We start from the raw sequence: 19,097 nt of genomic DNA on the forward strand, positions 1-19,097 counted from the left end.
TGTATATAGTCTAGTTATCATTGACTCGGTACTGGTTCCTGTGTATATAGTCTAGTTATCATTGATTCGGTCCTGTGTATATAGCCTAGTTATCATTGACTTTGTACTGGTTCCTGTGTATATAACCTAGTTATCATTGACTCAGTACTAGTTCCTGTGTATATAGCCTAGTTATCATTGACTCAGTACTCGTTCCTGTGTATATAGCCTAGTTATCATTGACTCAGTACTCGTTCCTGTGTATATAGCCTAGTTATCATTGACTTGGTACTGGTTCCTGTGTATATAGCCTAGTTATCATTGACTCAGTACTGGTTCCTGTGTATATAGCCTAGTTATCATTGACTTGGTACTGGTTCCTGTGTATATAGTCTAGTTATCATTGACTCAGTACTGGTTCCTGTGTATATAGCCTAGTTATCATTGACTCAGTACTGGTTCCTGTGTATATAGCCTAGTTATCATTGACTCGGTACTGGTTCCTGTGTATATAACCTAGTTATCATTGACTCAGTACTGGTTCCTGTGTATATAGCCTAGTTATCATTGACTTGGTACTGGTTCCTGTGTATATAGCCTAGTTATCATTGACTCTGTATTGGTACCCCGTGTATATAGCCTAGTTATCATTGACTCAGTACTGGTTCCTGTGTATATATCCTAGTTGACACTGGGATGGTATCTATCTAGAGCCGGCTGCATCTGCTGCACTCACCAAAACAGAGGGCTGTTAAAATCATCTCACTGAACATAAACTAACACGCGCACACACACCATTGCGCGCACACACACCATTACACACACACACAGCTCATCCCCATCAAATCCCAGAGAAGTGTGCGCTGCAGGGCCAGGGTTCCCATAGAGAGAATGAGTAAACTGAACACCTTCAGATCCAGCTGATTTCCCTGGAGTAGGAATAGATCTGGAGACTGCTGTCAGTCTGGAGGCTGCTGTCAGTCTGGAGGCTGCTGTTAGTCTGGAGTCTGCCGTCAGTCAGTCAGTCTGGAGGCTGCCGTCAGTCAGTCAGTCTGGAGGCTGCCGTCAGTCAGTCAGTCTGGAGGCTGCCGTCAGTCAGTCTGTCAGTCTGGAGGCTGCCGTCAGTCAGTCTGTCAGTCTGGAGGCTGCCGTCAGTCAGTCTGTCGGCTGCCGTCAGTCAGTCTGTCAGTCTGTCGGCTGCCGTCAGTCAGTCTGTCAGTCTGGAGGCTGCCGTCAGTCAGTCTGTCAGTCTGGAGGCTGCCGTCAGTCAGTCTGTCAGTCTGGAGGCTGCCGTCAGTCAGTCTGTCAGTCTGGAGGCTGCCGTCAGTCAGTCTGTCAGTCTGGAGGCTGCCGTCAGTCAGTCTGTCAGTCTGGAGGCTGCCGTCAGTCAGTCTGTCAGTCTGGAGGCTGCCGTCTGTCAGTCTGGAGGCTGCCGTCTGTCAGTCTGTCAGTCTGGAGGCTGCCGTCTGTCAGTCTGGAGGCTGCCGTCTGTCAGTCTGTCAGTCTGGAGGCTGCCGTCTGTCAGTCTGTCAGTCTGGAGGCTGCCGTCTGTCAGTCTGTCAGTCTGGAGGCTGCCGTCTGTCAGTCTGTCAGTCTGGAGGCTGCCGTCTGTCAGTCTGTCAGTCTGGAGGCTGCGTCAGTCTGTCAGTGGAGGCTGCCGTCAGTCAGTCTGTCAGTCTGGAGGCTGCCGTCAGTCAGTCTGTCAGTCTGGAGGCTGCCGTCAGTCAGTCTGTCAGTCTGGAGGCTGCCGTCAGTCAGTCAGTCAGTCTGGAGGCTGCCGTCTGTCAGTCAGTCAGTCAGTCTGGAGGCTGCCGTCTGTCAGTCAGTCAGTCAGTCTGGAGGCTGCCGTCTGTCAGTCAGTCAGTCAGTCTGGAGGCTGCCGTCTGTCAGTCAGTCAGTCAGTCTGGAGGCTGCCGTCTGTCAGTCAGTCAGTCAGTCTGGAGGCTGCCGTCTGTCAGTCAGTCAGTCAGTCTGGAGGCTGCCGTCTGTCAGTCAGTCAGTCAGTCTGGAGGCTGCCGTCTGTCAGTCAGTCAGTCAGTCTGGAGGCTGCCGTCTGTCAGTCAGTCAGTCAGTCTGGAGGCTGCCGTCTGTCAGTCAGTCAGTCAGTCTGGAGGCTGCCGTCTGTCAGTCAGTCAGTCTGGAGACTGCCGTCTGTCAGTCAGTCAGTCTGGAGGCTGCCGTCTGTCAGTCAGTCAGTCAGTCTGGAGGCTGCCGTCAGTCAGTCAGTCTGGAGGCTGCCGTCTGTCAGTCAGTCAGTCAGTCTGGAGGCTGCCGTCTGTCAGTCAGTCAGTCAGTCTGGAGGCTGCCGTCTGTCAGTCAGTCAGTCAGTCTGGAGGCTGCCGTCTGTCAGTCAGTCAGTCAGTCTGGAGGCTGCCGTCTGTCAGTCAGTCTGGAGGCTGCCGTCTGTCAGTCAGTCTGGAGGCTGCCGTCTGTCAGTCAGTCTGGAGGCTGCCGTCTGTCAGTCAGTCTGGAGGCTGCCGTCTGTCAGTCAGTCTGGAGGCTGCCGTCTGTCAGTCAGTCTGGAGGCTGCCGTCTGTCAGTCAGTCTGGAGGCTGCCGTCTGTCAGTCAGTCTGGAGGCTGCCGTCTGTCAGTCAGTCTGGAGGCTGCCGTCTGTCAGTCAGTCTGGAGGCTGCCGTCTGTCAGTCAGTCAGTCAGTCTGGAGGCTGCCGTCTGTCAGTCAGTCAGTCAGTCTGGAGGCTGCCGTCTGTCAGTCAGTCTGGAGGCTGCCGTCTGTCAGTCAGTCTGGAGGCTGCCGTCTGTCAGTCAGTCTGGAGGCTGCCGTCTGTCAGTCAGTCTGGAGGCTGCCGTCTGTCAGTCAGTCTGGAGGCTGCCGTCTGTCAGTCAGTCTGGAGGCTGCCGTCTGTCAGTCAGTCTGGAGGCTGCCGTCTGTCAGTCAGTCAGTCAGTCTGGAGGCTGCCGTCTGTCAGTCAGTCAGTCAGTCTGGAGGCTGCCGTCTGTCAGTCAGTCAGTCAGTCTGGAGGCTGCCGTCTGTCAGTCAGTCAGTCAGTCTGGAGGCTGCCGTCTGTCAGTCAGTCAGTCAGTCTGGAGGCTGCCGTCTGTCAGTCAGTCAGTCAGTCTGGAGGCTACCGTCTGTCAGTCAGTCAGTCAGTCTGGAGGCTACCGTCTGTCAGTCAGTCAGTCAGTCTGGAGGCTACCGTCTGTCAGTCAGTCAGTCAGTCAGTCTGGAGGCTACGTCGCAGTCAGCAGTCCAGTCTTGAGGCTCAGTCAGTCAGTCAGTCTGGAGGCTACCGTCAGTCAGTCAGTCAGTCAGTCAGTCTGAGGCTACGTCAGTCAGTCATGCAGTCAGTCTGGAGGTCGTCAGTCAGTCAGTACAGGTCTGGAGGCTACCGTCAGTCAGTCAGTCAGTCAGTCAGTCTGGAGGCTACAGTCAGTCAGTCAGACAGTCTGGAGGCTACCGTCAGTCAGTCAGTCAGTCAGTCAGTCTGGAGGCTACCGTCAGTCAGTCAGTCTGGAGGCTACCGTCAGTCCATCTGGGCTACCGTCAGTCAGTCAGTCTGGAGGCTACCGTCAGTCAGTCAGTCTGGAGGCTACCGTCAGTCAGTCAGTCTGGAGGCTACCGTCAGTCAGTCAGTCTGGAGGCTACCGTCAGTCAGTCAGTCTGGAGGCTACCGTCAGTCAGTCAGTCTGGAGGCTACCGTCAGTCAGTCAGTCTGGAGGCTACCGTCAGTCAGTCAGTCTGGAGGCTACCGTCAGTCAGTCAGTCTGGAGGCTACCGTCAGTCAGTCAGTCTGGAGGCTACCGTCAGTCAGTCAGTCTGGAGGCTACCGTCAGTCAGTCAGTCTGGAGGCTACCGTCAGTCAGTCAGTCTGGAGGCTACCGTCAGTCAGTCAGTCTGGAGGCTACCGTCAGTCAGTCAGTCTGGAGGCTACCGTCAGTCAGTCAGTCTGGAGGCTACCGTCAGTCAGTCAGTCTGGAGGCTACCGTCAGTCAGTCAGTCTGGAGGCTACCGTCAGTCAGTCAGTCTGGAGGCTACCGTCTGTCAGTCAGTCTGGAGGCTACCGTCTGTCAGTCAGTCTGGAGGCTACCGTCTGTCTGTCAGTCTGGAGGCTACCGTCTGTCTGTCAGTCTGGAGGCTACCGTCTGTCTGTCAGTCTGGAGGCTACCGTCTGTCTGTCAGTCTGGAGGCTACCGTCTGTCTGTCAGTCTGGAGGCTACCGTCTGTCTGTCAGTCTGGAGGCTACCGTCTGTCTGTCAGTCTGGAGGCTACCGTCTGTCTGTCAGTCTGGAGGCTACTGTCTGTCTGTCAGTCATGTAGGCTACTGTCTGTCAGTCTGGAGGCTACTGTCTGTCAGTCTGGAGGCAGTCTGGAGGCTACCGTCAGTCAGTCAGTCTGGAGGCTACTGTCAGTCAGTCAGTCTGGAGGCTACTGTCAGTCAGTCAGTCTGGAGGCTACTGTCATTCAGTCAGTCTGGAGGCTACTGTCAGTCAGTCAGTCTGGAGGCTACTGTCTGTCGGCTACTGTCAGTCAGTCTGGAGGCTACTGTCTGTCGGCTACTGTCAGTCAGTCTGGAGGCTACTGTCTGTCGGCTACTGTCAGTCAGTCTGGAGGCTACTGTCTGTCTGTCAGTCTGGAGGCTACTGTCTGTCTGTCAGTCTGGAGGCTACTGTCTGTCTGTCAGTCTGGAGGCTACTGTCTGTCTGTCAGTCTGGAGGCTACTGTCTGTCTGTCAGTCTGGAGGCTACTGACTGTCTGTCTGGAGGCTGCTGTCAGGAGGCTGCTGTCAGGAGGCTGCTGTCAGGAGGCTGCTGTCAGGAGGCTGCTGTCAGGAGGCTGCTGTCAGGAGGCTGCTGTCTGGAGGCTGCTGTCTGTCACCCACACCCCAAACCACTTCTAAACCACTTCTAAATCCACTGAGACCTCTTTTACTCTTTCAAACCATCTATCGATGGATTCAGATTGGAAACACCACAGTCTGATTTCAAGAGTGCATCATGAAAAACTGATTGTAAATGTCTTGCATTTGATCATGTCTGAAAACAGAGCCTCAGTAGTCATATTGAAAGAGACTTTCAGATCGACACCAGCAGGGCTCCACAGAAAAGCTGGTCTGAAGAGATCACAACAGTCTTCATGTGTATTCACCTACTGCTCTCTAGTGGTCAGTCAATGTAATGACAACATTTTCTCACCTGGACACACAATGGTCATTAAGGGTTTTAGATTTATCATGTTTACCATCATTCATTTCATGATGAATCATTTCGAAATTCACATTCTTGGTTACAGAAAATAGCATTTTGTGATACAAGTGGAAATAAAACAGCAATGAGTCCAGCAGACTAGAGTGACACACACACACACACACACACAGCGAGACACACACAGCGAGACACACACAGAGAGACACACACAGAGAGACACACACAGAGAGACACACACAGAGAGACACACACAGAGAGACACACACAGAGAGACACACACAGAGAGACACACACAGAGACACACACACAGAGAGACTTGTCATTGTGGAGGATGATTTGGTGTATCGGGGGCTTGTAATGAACCACTGATTGCATGCCATATATTTCACTAATTACAGCCTAGCTGGGCCCATGATGACACCCCAGCTGTATTAATGAGTTACAGCTTGGTGATTAATATAGGTGATATAGCAGAACAGCCTCAGGATTGACTGTTACTGGAGCAGGGCTCCTACCTGATATTAACATGGGTGACCACACTATCGTAGTATAGTGGAGACTTCTAGAAGACATCGCCTCCAACAAGCTGCTATAGACCATACAGGTCCATTCTGAACAGCGTCTAGCTAGACAACACTGTGGACACCAGGACATGGTGGCTTCATGGAGCCGATCAGACGCTCTTATCCAGAGACTTACAGTAGTGAGAGCAGACCTTCTCATACTTTCTATGGAGACATGGACACTTTAATGAAGAGGGAATGAAAGGTCAGCCATATTTCTCAGGGGCAAAGGGTGTCCAAGGTCAACCATATTTCTTGATGGAAAAGGGAGTCCAATAACAGCCATATATATTTTGGAGTCAAAGGTCAGCCATATTCCTTGAACCATCCTCTCCCTCTCATTCCTCATCATGTGTTTTATGTATTTCTCCATCCTGGTTAAGATCATGTGACGAGGCCAGCGAATGGCTGGTGCTGCTGGACTGGGCGCCGTTGTCCATAAGAGGGACCTTGTGACTCAGCCCGCTCCCCTCCCTGTATTATAACATGGAATTGCGGTTCTCTTCAGCTAAATAGGTGAGAGGGTCCATTTAATAGTTCATTGACAGATGATTACGACCAAGCAAACGGCCAGTCATCAGGGGGAATGTCACCTTGCTTCCCAGCTTTTTGCTGTTTCCTGTCATGTCTTTATAAAGGAAGGAAGGAGCTCTGGCTGCACACTGTAGAGATGTATGAATTACAGGTAGTGGGTTCAGCTGACCAACTGTATTTTATGGCTGATAATTGCTACCCCAAATGAAACCAAATCCACAACCTGTGAGAAAGATTTAACCTGCATAAACACATTCTAAAATGTCTATTCTCATAAGTCTGTCTCCCAACTTCCTGTATCTAAGTTGTGTTGAATGAATGGAAATAGATGAATCCATGATCTACAGTTATTGTTGAGTTAGAACAGACAACTCAAAGGGTGAGCTATCTTAGTTTTCTATAACATCTCTGGTGGAGTAGTCTTACCGTCCTGGAAGACCCGTTCCACATTGAGCCCGTAGGTTAGTTATCTTAGTTTTCTATAACATCTCCGGTGGAGTAGTCTTACCGTCCTGGAAGACCCGTTCCACATTGAGGCCGTAGGTTAGTTATCTTAGTTTTCTATAACATCTCCGGTGGAGTAGTCTTACCGTCCTGGAAGACCCGTTCCACATTGAGGCCGTAGGTTAGTTATCTTAGTTTTCTATAACATCTCCGGTGGAGTAGTCTTACCGTCCTGGAAGACCCGTTCCACATTGAGGCCGTAGGTTAGTTATCTTAGTTTTCTTAGTTTTCTATAACATCTCTGGTGGAGTAGTCTTACCGTCCTGGAAGACCCGTTCCACATTGAGGCCGTAGGTTAGTTATCTTAGTTTTCTATAACATCTCTGGTGGAGTAGTCTTACCGTCCTGGAAGACCCGTTCCACATTGAGGCCGTAGGTTAGTTTTCTTAGTTTTCTATAACATCTCTGGTGGAGTAGTCTTACCGTCCTGGAAGACCCGCTCCACATTGAGGCCGTAGGTGGCACACGTCTCATAGTAGGTGCAGCGCTTCAGGTCGTTGGACAGCTTGCGTGCTCGCGTGTCATCGATGACCCGGGGATTGGCTGAGCTGATAGCATCTGCAATCACAGAAATAGCCAATCATGTGGCGCCCTCTAGTGCTGATAGAGAGGAAGTGCATGTCTTATTGCAGTAATTGCAAACAGGCATTAGGTGGCAGAGGCACTCCAAGGAAGGGACTTCAGATAGATAGCTGGACAAAAGATGCAACAAAGTGTTTGGAACTATGGTGCAGCCAAGTATTCTGTTCATGCACAGTGTGTGTGTGTCTCTGCATTCCAGTGTGTGTGTGTGTCTCTGTGTGCCAGTGTGTGCCAGTGTGTGTGTGTTGTCTCTGCGTGTGTGTGTGTGTGTGTGTGTGTGTGTGTGTGTGTGTGTGTCTCTGCGTGTGTGTGTGTGTGTGTTGTCTCTGCGTGTGTGTGTGTGTGTGTGTGTGTGTGTGTGTGTGTGTGTCTCTGCGTGTGTGTGTGTGTGTCTCACCTTGCGTCCCCACCAGCACCAGAGGTACCTCAGCAGTGTTGCGGTAGTTAGCCATGCGGCTGTAGTAATGGTAGACTGTCTGGAAACTGATCTCATCCTCCAGACTGAACACAAATATCACTGCATCCACCCACAGGGAAAACTGGAGAGAGACAGAGGAAGAGAGAGGGGGAAAGTGAGAGAGCGGGAGAGAGACAGAGGAAGAGAGAGGGGGGAAAGTGAGAGAGCGGGAGAGAGACAGAGGAAGAGAGAGAGGGGAAAGTGAGAGAGCGGGAGAGAGACAGAGGAAGAGAGAGGGGGGAAAGTGAGAGAGCGGGAGAGAGACAGAGGAAGAGAGAGAGGGGAAAGTGAGAGAGCGGGAGAGAGACAGAGGAAGAGAGAGAGGGGAAAGTGAGAGAGCGGGAGAGAGACAGAGGAAGAGAGAGGGGGAAAGTGAGAGAGCGGGAGAGAGACAGAGGAAGAGAGAGAGGGGAAAGTGAGAGAGCGGGGAGGAGAGACAGAGGAAGAGAGAGGGGGAAAGTGAGAGAGCGGGAGAGAGACAGAGGAAGAGAGAGAGGGGAAAGTGAGAGAGCGGGAGAGAGACAGAGGAAGAGAGAGAGGGGAAAGTGAGAGAGCGGGAGAGAGACAGAGGAAGAGAGAGGGGAAAGTGAGAGAGCGGGAGAGAGACAGAGGAAGAGAGAGGGGGGAAAGTGAGAGAGCGGGAGAGAGACAGAGGAAGAGAGAGGGGGGAAAGTGAGAGAGCGGGAGAGAGACAGAGGAAGAGAGAGGGGGAAAGTGAGAGAGCGGGAGAGAGACAGGAAGAGAGAGAGGGGAAAGTGAGAGAGCGGGAGAGAGACAGAGGAAGAGAGAGGGGGAAAGTGAGAGAGCGGGAGACAAGGACAGTAAGGTTAAAGCTAGAATCCTTAGTTGCTACATCTATTTTTGGACTTCTAAATTTCTACTAACTTCTATATATATATATATATATATATATATATATACACACACACACCAATTGATTCTTGAAGAATATAACTTGCCTCATGAGCTTAGTTCAACTGTCGTAGCCCAACAGAAACCAAAATACAAGCTTGTTTTACGCCAATGTATGTAAACACACACTGTATAGCCTGAAAACCTGGTTAAAATGCTACGTTTGATATGATATGGATGGTCAGTGCAGGTGTCCATAACCCTATGAACTAGAGAGTGCCAACATTTCTCAGCTTTTTACCAAAACAGGGGCGGGGCTACGCTTTGATATGGTTTCAAATAAGGATTGTAGCTTTAACACGGGTTAGTGGTTCAGACTGCATGTGTGGTTAGGTTAGAGAGCATCCGTTTCCAGGACGCAGACTAACACTCGTTCTGGATTAAAAAGGATGATCAACGGAGAATCTCCAATAAAGTGGAGTTTTACTCTCGGACTAAATCGGTTTAGTCTGTGTACAGGAAACCCACCCTGTCATCAACCCACAGATGGTAGTGCCATGTCAATACAGCCATGTCAATACAGCCATGTCAATACAGCCATGTCAATACAGCCATGTTAATACAGCCATGTTAATACAGCCATGTTAATACAGCCATGTTAATACAGCCTTGTTAATACAGCCATGTTAATACAGCCATGTTAATACAGCCATGTTAATACAGCCTTGTTAATACAGCCATGTTAATACAGCCATGTCAATACAGCCATGTCAATACAGCCATGTTAATAGAGCCATGTTAATAGAGCCATGTTAATACAGCCTTGTTAATAGAGCCTTGTTAATAGAGCCTTGTTAATAGAGCCATGTTAATACAGCCATGTTAATACAGCCATGTCAATACAGCCTTGTTAATACAGCCATGTTAATACAGCCATGTTAATACAGCCATGTTAATACATCCATGTTAATACAGCCATGTTAATACAGCCATGTTAATACAGCCATGTTAATAGAGCTGTAATCCCAACCTGAGCCTCTGGAGGGCCTCCTTCGTCTCTGATTAGCAATAGGTTGCTCTGTCCGTCCACCACCATCTCCTTCTTAAAACGGCCCCCTGCAGGAACAACACATAGGATGAGAGAGAGGAGAGGGACGAACAATACTACATCAATAACCACAGTAGAACTAAAGTCACTTAGCTTTTAGTCCAATGTCACATTTCATCTGTTGATATCTCAGCAGGATAGCTATATAGAGTTAGACCAGCTAGAGTGAATTCAATTAACTGTTGATGATGTAATAAATGGCTAGTAAACATGATTTGATGAGGTTATGGTAGTGATAAGGAGACATGATCAATGGACACACACACACACACTGAGGATGTCAGCTGTCCAGGACTAGATGGTGATAATGACTACCCACAGGAGAATGAGAGGAATGCTGCTGTACAGGTAAACCACACACAGAGATGACAGTGATGTGTGTGTGTGTGTGTGTGTGTGTGTGTGTGTGTGTGTGTGTGTGTGTGCGCACACAACACATTCCAGCAGGTCATTCCTCAAAAAAACATGTTTTATCTGTGAGAACTGTTAGAATGATGTTCTCTCACAATATGACCTTCAACTGTCCTCCACCAACACCCTATTCTCTGGCCTAGATGCTCTTAGGCTGACCTACGAACCTTGACCTCAGATGGAAAGGTCAGAGAGTATAGGACGTGACCAAGGGGGGAGTGGTAAAGTACTTCCTGTCCCGGGGCTTAAGCAGCCTTGGGGAGCCAGCCTTGGGGAGCCAGCCTTGGGGAGCCAGCCTTGGGGAGCCAGCCTTGGGGAGCCAGCCTTGGGGAGCCAGCCTTGGGGAGCCAGCCTTGGGGAGCCAGCCTTGGGGAGCCAGCCTTGGGGAGCCAGCCTTGGGGAGCCAGCCTATGGGAGTGTCAATGTCGCTCAGTGGTTCCCAACTGGGAGTACTTGGCCTATCCACGGGGGGTACTTGGCCTATCCACGGGAGTACTTGGCCTATCCACGGGGGTACTTGGCCTATCCACGGGGGGGTACTTGGCCTATCCACGGGGGGGTACTTGGCCTATCCACGGGGGGGTACTTGGCCTATCCACGGGGGGGTACTTGGCCTATCCACGGGGGGTACTTGGCCTATCCACGGGGGGTACTTGGCCTATCCACGGGGGTACTTGGCCTATCCACGGGGAGTACTTGGCCTATCCACGGGGAGTACTTGGCCTATCCACGGGGAGTACTTGGCCTATCCACGGGGGGTACTTGGCCTATCCACGGGGGATACTTGGCCTATCCACGGGGGGGTACTTGGCCTATCCACGGGAGTACTTGGCCTATCCACGGGAGTACTTGGCCTATCCACGGGGAGTACTTGGCCTATCCACGGGGAGTACTTGGCCTATCCACGGGGAGTACTTGGCCTATCCACGGGGAGTACTTGGCCTATCCACGGGGAGTACTTGGCCTATCCACGGGGAGTACTTGGCCTATCCACGGGGGGTACTTGGCCTATCCACGGGGGGTACTTGGCCTATCCACGGGGGGTACTTGGCCTATCCACGGGGGGTACTTGAGAAGACTCATGAGATCATAGGCCTACTGGTAAAATTCATAGGTTCTCTGGGCAGAGCAAAATTCAGTTGGTGGTACAGTAACCAAACAAGGATGGGAATCAATAGTGTAACATAGTGTCACGTAGCATAGCATTACTGACATCTAACTATCTGCCTGCACTGAGAGAGAGAGAGAGAGAGAGAGAGAGAGATGACGAGAGAGAGATGAAGAGAGAGAGAGAGAGAGAGAGAGAGAGAGAGATGACGAGAGAGAGAGAGAGAGATGACGAGAGAGAGAGAGATGACGAGAGAGAGATGAAGAGAGAGAGATGAAGAGAGAGAGAGGGAGATGAAGAGAGATGAAGAGAGAGATAAAGAGAGGGAGAGAGAGATAAAGAGAGGGAGAGAGAGATAAAGAGAGGGAGAGAGAGATGGGGAGAGAGAGATAAAGAGAGGGAGAGAGAGATGGAGAGAGAGGGAGAGAGAGATAAAGAGAGGGAGAGAGAGATGGAGAGAGAGAGAGAGAGAGAGGGAGATGAGGAGAGAGAGAGAGAGAGATGAAGAGAGAGAGAGAACAACGAGGCCAGGTCCGGGACAGACTGAACACACTGTGCAGAACGTGTTGCACACTGAGACCTAACCTTGGCCTCAGGACACACCATGTGGAGTCATCATCATCATCATCGACCTTCTGCAAAACCCTGTCTGACTCCCTAGACCCACAGGGGGACAACAACACGGGGTTTTAGTCCCTGGTTAAAGAGACTGGCCATCAGTCTAGCACCCCTTAAAGCAGAAACACCAACACACTTTAGTGGTCTGTCTCCTATAGCAAGACATTGCATCCCCAAGTTATAGGGAACTTAGTGTGCATGGCATGAAGCGCACTTTTACACACAAAAAATGATGTCTGAAAATAAAGTGATAAGCAACCTGTCAACTTCCACACCATTTAACTGTCAAAAATACCCTCTAATATAGCTCAGGTCTTAAGTGTGTGAGCCGCTGCTAACCATGTTTGGGGGTTGGAATGTGAGCCGCTGCTAACCATATCTGTGGTGTTTGGGGGTTGGAATGTGAGCCGCTGCTAACCATATCTGTGGTGTTTGGGGGTTGGAATGTGAACCGCTGCTAACCATATCTGTGGTGTTTGGGGGTTGGAATGTGAGCCGCTGCTAACCATATCTGTGGTGTTTGGGGGTTGGAATGTGAGCCGCTGCTAACCATATCTGTGGTGTTTGGGGGTTGGAATGTGAACCGCTGCTAACCATATCTGTGGTGTTTGGGGGTTGGAATGTGAACCGCTGCTAACCATATCTGTAGTGTTTGGGGGTTGGAATGTGAACCGCTGCTAACCATATCTGTAGTGTTTGGGGGTTGGAATGTGAACCGCTGTTAACCATATCTGTAGTGTTTGGGGGTTGGAATGTGAACCGCTGCTAACCATATCTGTAGTGTTTGGGGGTTGGAATGTGAACCGCTGCTAACCATATCTGTAGTGTTTGGGGGTTGGAATGTGAGCCGCTGCTAACCATATCTGTGGTGTTTGGGGGTTGGAATGTGAGCCGCTGCTAACCATATCTGTAGTGTTTGGGGGTTGGAATGTGAACCGCTGCTAACCATATCTGTAGTGTTTGGGGGTTGGAATGTGAGCCGCTGCTAACCATATCTGTGGTGTTTGGGGGTTGGAATGTGAACCGCTGCTAACCATATCTGTAGTGTTTGGGGGTTGGAATGTGAACCGCTGCTAACCATATCTGTGGTGTTTGGGGGTTGGAATGTGAACCGCTGCTAACCATATCTGTGGTGTTTGGGGGTTGGAATGTGAACCGCTGCTAACCATATCTGTGGTGTTTGGGGGTTGGAATGTGAACCGCTGCTAACCATATCTGTGGTGTTTGGGGGTTGGAATGTGAGCCGCTGCTAACCATATCTGTAGTGTTTGGGGGTTGGAATGTGAGCCGCTGCTAACCATATCTGTGGTGTTTGGGGGTTGGAATGTGAGCCGCTGTTAACCATATCTGTGGTGTTTGGGGGTTGGAATGTGAGCCAGGCCAGGAACCCATAATGACATGGTTAACTGGCTGTGTGTGTGTGTGTGTGTGTGTGTGTGTGTGTGTGTGTGTGTCAGGGTAACAGGAAGAGGCTAGGCCATGGGTCAGTCAGCCAGCCAGCACCACACAGCAGCAGCTCTTCCCAAAGTATTTTTCAGCTCTTTTTCCAGCTGCGGGGTTATGGAAGGAAGCCCACTCCAATCTGCTCAGGGGGGAGATTGGCGGAGGGCTGGGTGGGGCATGGGGGAGGAAAGAGGCGGCGGGGGCACAGTCCTGTTATAGACTAAAGCATGGTGGGTATTTTGAGCGCTCTGGCGAGGGCCTCTTGAAGAGAGAGGGCTTCTCTGCTCTCCAAGCAGCTCCAAGTGGACTCCATCCATGCACAGGAAAAATAAGAAAATGTGTATGGAAAATCCCAAATAATAAATATGCACCAAAATACACACACCCTCGTACTTGTATGCAGAGAAAATCCTCATTTTATATATAGACATAGATATATATATTTTATTTATTTATTTACCCTAACAAGGCAGGTCAGTTAAGAACAAATTCTTATTTACAATGACGGCCTACCGGGGAACAGTTCTGTTCAGGCAGAACGACAGATTTTTACCTTTTCAGCTCGGGGATTTGATCCAACAACCTTTCAGTTACTAGTCCAACGCTCTAACCACTAGGCTACCTGCTGGTTACTAGTCCAACGCTCTAACCACTAGACTACCTGCTGGTTACTAGTCCAACGCTCTAACCACTAGACTACCTGCTGGTTACTAGTCCAACGCTCTAACCACTAGGCTACCTGCTGGTTACTGGTCCAACGCTCTAACCACTAGGCTACCTGCTGGTTACTGGTCCAACGCTCTAACCACTAGGCTACCTGCTGGTTACTAGTCCAACGCTCTAACCACTAGGCTACCTGCTGGTTACTGGTCCAACGCTCTAACCACAAGGTTACCTGCTGGTTACTAGTCCAATGCTCTAACCACAAGGTTACCTGCTGGTTACTAGTCCAATGCTAGGCTACCTGCTGGTTACTAGTCCAACGCTCTAACCACTAGGCTACCTGCTGGTTACTAGTCCAACGCTCTAACCACTAGGCTACCTGCTGGTTACTAGTCCAACGCTAGGCTACCTGCTGGTTACTAGTCCAACGCTCTAACCACTAGGCTACCTGCTGGTTACTAGTCCAACGCTAGGCTACCTGCTGGTTACTGGTCCAACGCTCTAACCACTAGGCTACCTGCTGGTTACTAGTCCAATGCTCTAACCACTAGGCTACCTGCTGGTTACTGGTCCAACGCTCTAACCACTAGGCTACCTGCTGGTTACTAGTCCAACGCTCTAACCACTAGGCTACCTGCTGGTTACTGGCCCAACGCTCTAACCACTAGGCTACCTGCTGGTTACTGGTCCAACGCTCTAACCACTAGGCTACCTGCTGGTTACTGGTCCAACGCTCTAACCACTAGGCTACCTGCTGGTTACTAGTCCAACGCTCTAACCACTAGGCTACCTGCTGGTTACTGGTCCAACGCTCTAACCACTAGGATACCTGCTGGTTACTGGTCCAACGCTCTAACCACTAGGCTACCTGCTGGTTACTAGTCCAACGCTCTAACCACTAGGCTACCTGCTGGTTACTAGTCCAACGCTCTAACCACTAGGCTACCTGCCGCCCCATTGGAGGTAGTGCTGTGTTGTTGTGTTTTCTGTTGTATTAAAGTATCAGTCCCCTTGGTGCAGCTCTGTGGCTGGGCTCTCTGCTGAATCAGCTGCTCAGTGTGTGTGTACATATAGAGAAGGGGTGAGTTGTGACTCCACAAATTAAACAGACAGAGTGACAGAGTGAAAAGGAGAGGGTTAGCTACGTGAAGCAACAAGCTAAATGTTAGCACAGCAGAAACTTGATCAGGCTTATCATCTAGCTGCTCGCTTGACTGTCACACTAGATTGTCTAAGTGGGAGTTACCTGGCTTGTGGCCATTCAGAGTAGCACTTTAGCTACAGAATGCATTGTTGTGGTGATATCTGGAATGATTATGGGCAACCTGACCTATTATCAAGCTGCTACTGTGAAATGATAAGGCCCTAGAGCAAAGAGGAAAACATTCCACAAGGGCCACAGACAGACAGACAGACAGACAGACAGAATGAGAGAAAAGGATAGTTACCTGCATCCACGTCAGCTAGTTACAAATGCAGCCAAGAAAAAAGACAGGAAATAAAAGCAAATCCAAGGTGCAGGAGAGTTATATTCTCAGTTCAAATTAAACACACACACAGAGACAGACAGAGAGACAGAGAGAATACAGACAGAGAGACAGAGGGACAGACGGACAGAGGGACAGACAGAGAAAGACAGAGACAGACAGAGAGAGACAGACAGAGAGAGACAGACAGAGAGACAGACAGAGAGAATACAGACAGAGAGACAGAGGGACAGACGGACAGAGGGACAGACAGAGAAAGACAGAGACAGACAGAGAGAGACAGACAGAGAGAGACAGACGAGAGAGAATACAGAGACACTGCATAGATTCACCCTAGGTCAGAGAGGCTAGAGAGAAGACCAAACATCCCAGGTTGAGCGTACAGCCTAGAGCTGTGAGAGGAGAGGGGGTAGGGAGAGTGCAGTGGGGTTATCACATCATCTCTGGTCAGTCAGTGGGTGGTAGAAGAGCACAGATCCTAGTAGCTTCCTAAAAACTCTTAACACGACGACGCTGTCTGTCACATGACCTACCATAACCTCACACACAACTCTCCTGCTTTACGCTATCTACACTGGGCCCTTACGTTGTGTTAACATGGCAGCCAGCACGTTGTGTTAACATGGCAGCCAGCACGTTGTGTTAACATGGCAGCCAGCACGTTGTGTTAACATGGCAGCCAGCACGTTGTGTTAACATGGCAGCCAGCACGTTGTGTTAACATGGCAGCCAGCACGTTGTGTTAACATGGCAGCCAGCACGTTGTGTTACCATGGCAGCCAGCACGTTGCGGTGACGTTGTGAGAACGTTGTGAAAAGAGCCAGGTGTGTTTGGGTTGGTGTATTATAACCTATCATAATGTGTCCATTCATACGCTGTGTGTCTGAGAGGACCTGGGAGAGACCACCATTCCCTCTGCAGACTCCAGTCTACACACTAAGAACAGGCCTGGTTAGCGGCTCTGCAGCTGTGTGGTTAGGTGGTTACTAGGCTCGGCCGTAGGAGCAACTACAGCAGCCTACAACTCAATCAATTACCAGGAGAACTGGGGACCGTCTTGGGAGCATCCATTTTTAGATAGGTGGTTAAGACAGTGTGTGTGATCAAGCAGGGATTTTCTATTTTTGTTAGGCCATTGGTCACGCAACAATTATATCAAAGAGACAGAGTTCTTTTGGGTGGAAACACTTCCTAGATGGACGGCGGTGCCAAGAATTTGCCTGGATCAAAGACCTAAGGCTTGTCGTTTTAACTTCGCTAAAACACATTATTCTGCCTTCAAATGCTGGATTGTGTTTCTCTTGGCAGCTGACTGTTATAATCAAGAGGCAGAGAAGCGAAAAACACCCGTTGAGTTGTTGACATTTTTCTTTTTGGATATTCCTGAGCCTGCCACTGGCATGCACAGACCCACTGGCATGCACAGACCCACTGGCATGCACAGACCCACTGGCATGCACAGACCCACTGGCATGCACAGACCCACTGGCATGCACAGACCCACTGGCATGCACAGACCCACTGGCATGCACAGACCCACTGGCATGCACAGACCCACTGGCATGCACAGACCCACTGGCATGCACAGACCCACTGGCATGCACAGACCCACTGGCATGCACAGACCCACTGGCATGCACAGACCCACTGGCATGCACAGACTCACTGGCATGCACAGACCCACTGGCATGCACAGACCCACTGGCATGCACAGACCCACTGGCATGCACAGACCCACTGGCATGCACAGACTCACTGGCATGCACAGACCCACTGGCATGCACAGACCCACTGGCATGCACAGACCCACTGGCATGCACAGACCCACTGGCATGCACAGACCCACTGGCATGCACAGACCCACTGGCATGCACAGACCCACTGGCATGCACAGACCCACTGGCATGCACAGACTCAAGCCAGCAGCTAGGAAGAGTGACTGACAGACAAATACAGTGGGACAAAGATCATCCGACAGTTTTACTCTTGCATTTAAACGTTGAACCTTCCAGTAGGTGTCTGAATATTCCCTGGGCTGTCCCACTATAGGACTATCTAAGCCCATCTATAGGGCGGCAGGTAGCCAAGCAGTTATGACCATTGGGCCAGTAACCGAAACGTTGCGGTATTCAAATCCCTGAGCCGACTAGGTTTCAAAAAATATGTCAATATGCCCTTGAGCAAGACACTTAAAGGAACAATTGGGGTTAAGTCTCTCTGGATAAGAGCGACTGCTAAATGACTAAAATGCCAAATGTACATTTATGAGGCAACGTTTTCTACACAGACTCATAGGAACATGAGTGTTAGTGCTGAAATATTAACATGCTTAGGTCTCTGAAAGTAGAGCGTAGAGAGGGCTCCCATATGTGGGTGAGCAGAGCTGGCAGGGTGCCTCCTCTTAGCTTCAATAATGGATGCAGAGTATGGCTGTTTGTCTCCTCAGGGCCTGGACTGTACTGATGATGCTAACACGCTAACGCTACATGAAGGGCTGCATCGCAATAGTGTCTGGTAACTTCCTCTCCTAATCTCCTTTCCTTCATCTGCATTGATATGAAGCCACAGGAGAGCTGAAAGCAATACGGCAGATGAGTGATGACTACCATGTATCTGACTGGTACCTGTCCACTTCTTTCAGACTACTGCAGCTGAACACGGGAAGAGGACATCATTAAAGGAGGACACTGGACTATTGAGACGCAGCCTGGAGTGGAGGAGAGGACACTGGACTATTGAGACGCAGCCTGGAGTGGAGGAGAGGACACTGGACTATTGAGACACAGCCTGGAGTGGAGGAGAGGACACTGGACTATTGAGACGCAGCCTGGAGTGGAGGAGAGGACACTGGACTATTGAGACGCAGCCTGGAGTGGAGGAGAGGACACTGGACTATTGAGACGCAGCCTGGAGTGGAGGAGAGGACACTGGACTATTGAGACGCAGCCTGGAGTGGAGGAGAGGACACTGGACTATTGAGAGACAGCCTGGAGTGCAGGAGAGGAGAGGTAACAGGGAGAGAAGCTCCAGGACTAACATACTGCTCTCTCCAGCTCCTTGTAGCTGGGTAGTTGGGTTAAGCAGGCGGTGTAGTTAAGCGTGAGCACGGCACCCTGGTTAATTTGTTAAGGCTTTCTAGGAAGCTTTTTCCTAACCAACCACACTGCTATCGACTGACAGACATGGGTATCTGAAATGGCACCCTATTCCCTATATAGTGCCCTACTACAAAGTAGTGAAAAGGGTGCCATTTCAGAGTCATCCACTGACAGGCACAGACAGACACACACGGGTACAGACACACACACACGGGTACAGACACACACACACGGGTACAGACACACACACACGGGTACAGACACACACACACGGGTACAGACACACACACACGGGTACAGACACACACACACGGGTACAGACACACACACACGGGTACAGACACACACTGGTACAGACACACACGGGTACAGACAGACACACACGGGTACAGACAGACACACACGGGTACAGACAGACACACACGGGTACAGACAGACACAGGTACAGACAGACACACACGGGTACAGACAGACACACACGGGTACAGACAGAGACGTGGTGAGCAGTAGAGAGCACCCTGGTCT

The 19,097-nt window shown here is 50.4% G+C and overlaps 1 protein-coding gene across 7 annotated transcripts in view; it reads right to left on the minus strand.

Annotated features, from left to right (window-relative positions):
• agap1 (ArfGAP with GTPase domain, ankyrin repeat and PH domain 1) overlaps positions 1–19,097 on the minus strand; it is a 251,067-nt gene that overhangs the window by 128,801 nt on the left and 103,169 nt on the right. For 5 of the 7 annotated variants that reach the window (XM_029741620.1, XM_029741618.1, XM_029741615.1 and 2 more), the window contains exons 4-7: positions 15,435–15,449; positions 9,666–9,751; positions 7,724–7,865; positions 7,168–7,302 (exon numbers count right to left, since the gene is read on the minus strand). In XM_029741620.1, the coding sequence (XP_029597480.1) occupies positions 7,168–7,302; positions 7,724–7,865; positions 9,666–9,751; positions 15,435–15,449 (378 nt within the window). The remainder of the gene's footprint in view (positions 1–7,167; positions 7,303–7,723; positions 7,866–9,665; positions 9,752–15,434; positions 15,450–19,097) is intronic. The other 2 variants (XM_029741621.1, XM_029741619.1) reach the window with 1 other exon arrangement.

The sequence above is a fragment of the Salmo trutta genome, chromosome 39, assembly GCF_901001165.1.
Source record: "Salmo trutta chromosome 39, fSalTru1.1, whole genome shotgun sequence".
NCBI classification, from domain to species: domain Eukaryota; kingdom Metazoa; phylum Chordata; class Actinopteri; order Salmoniformes; family Salmonidae; genus Salmo; species Salmo trutta.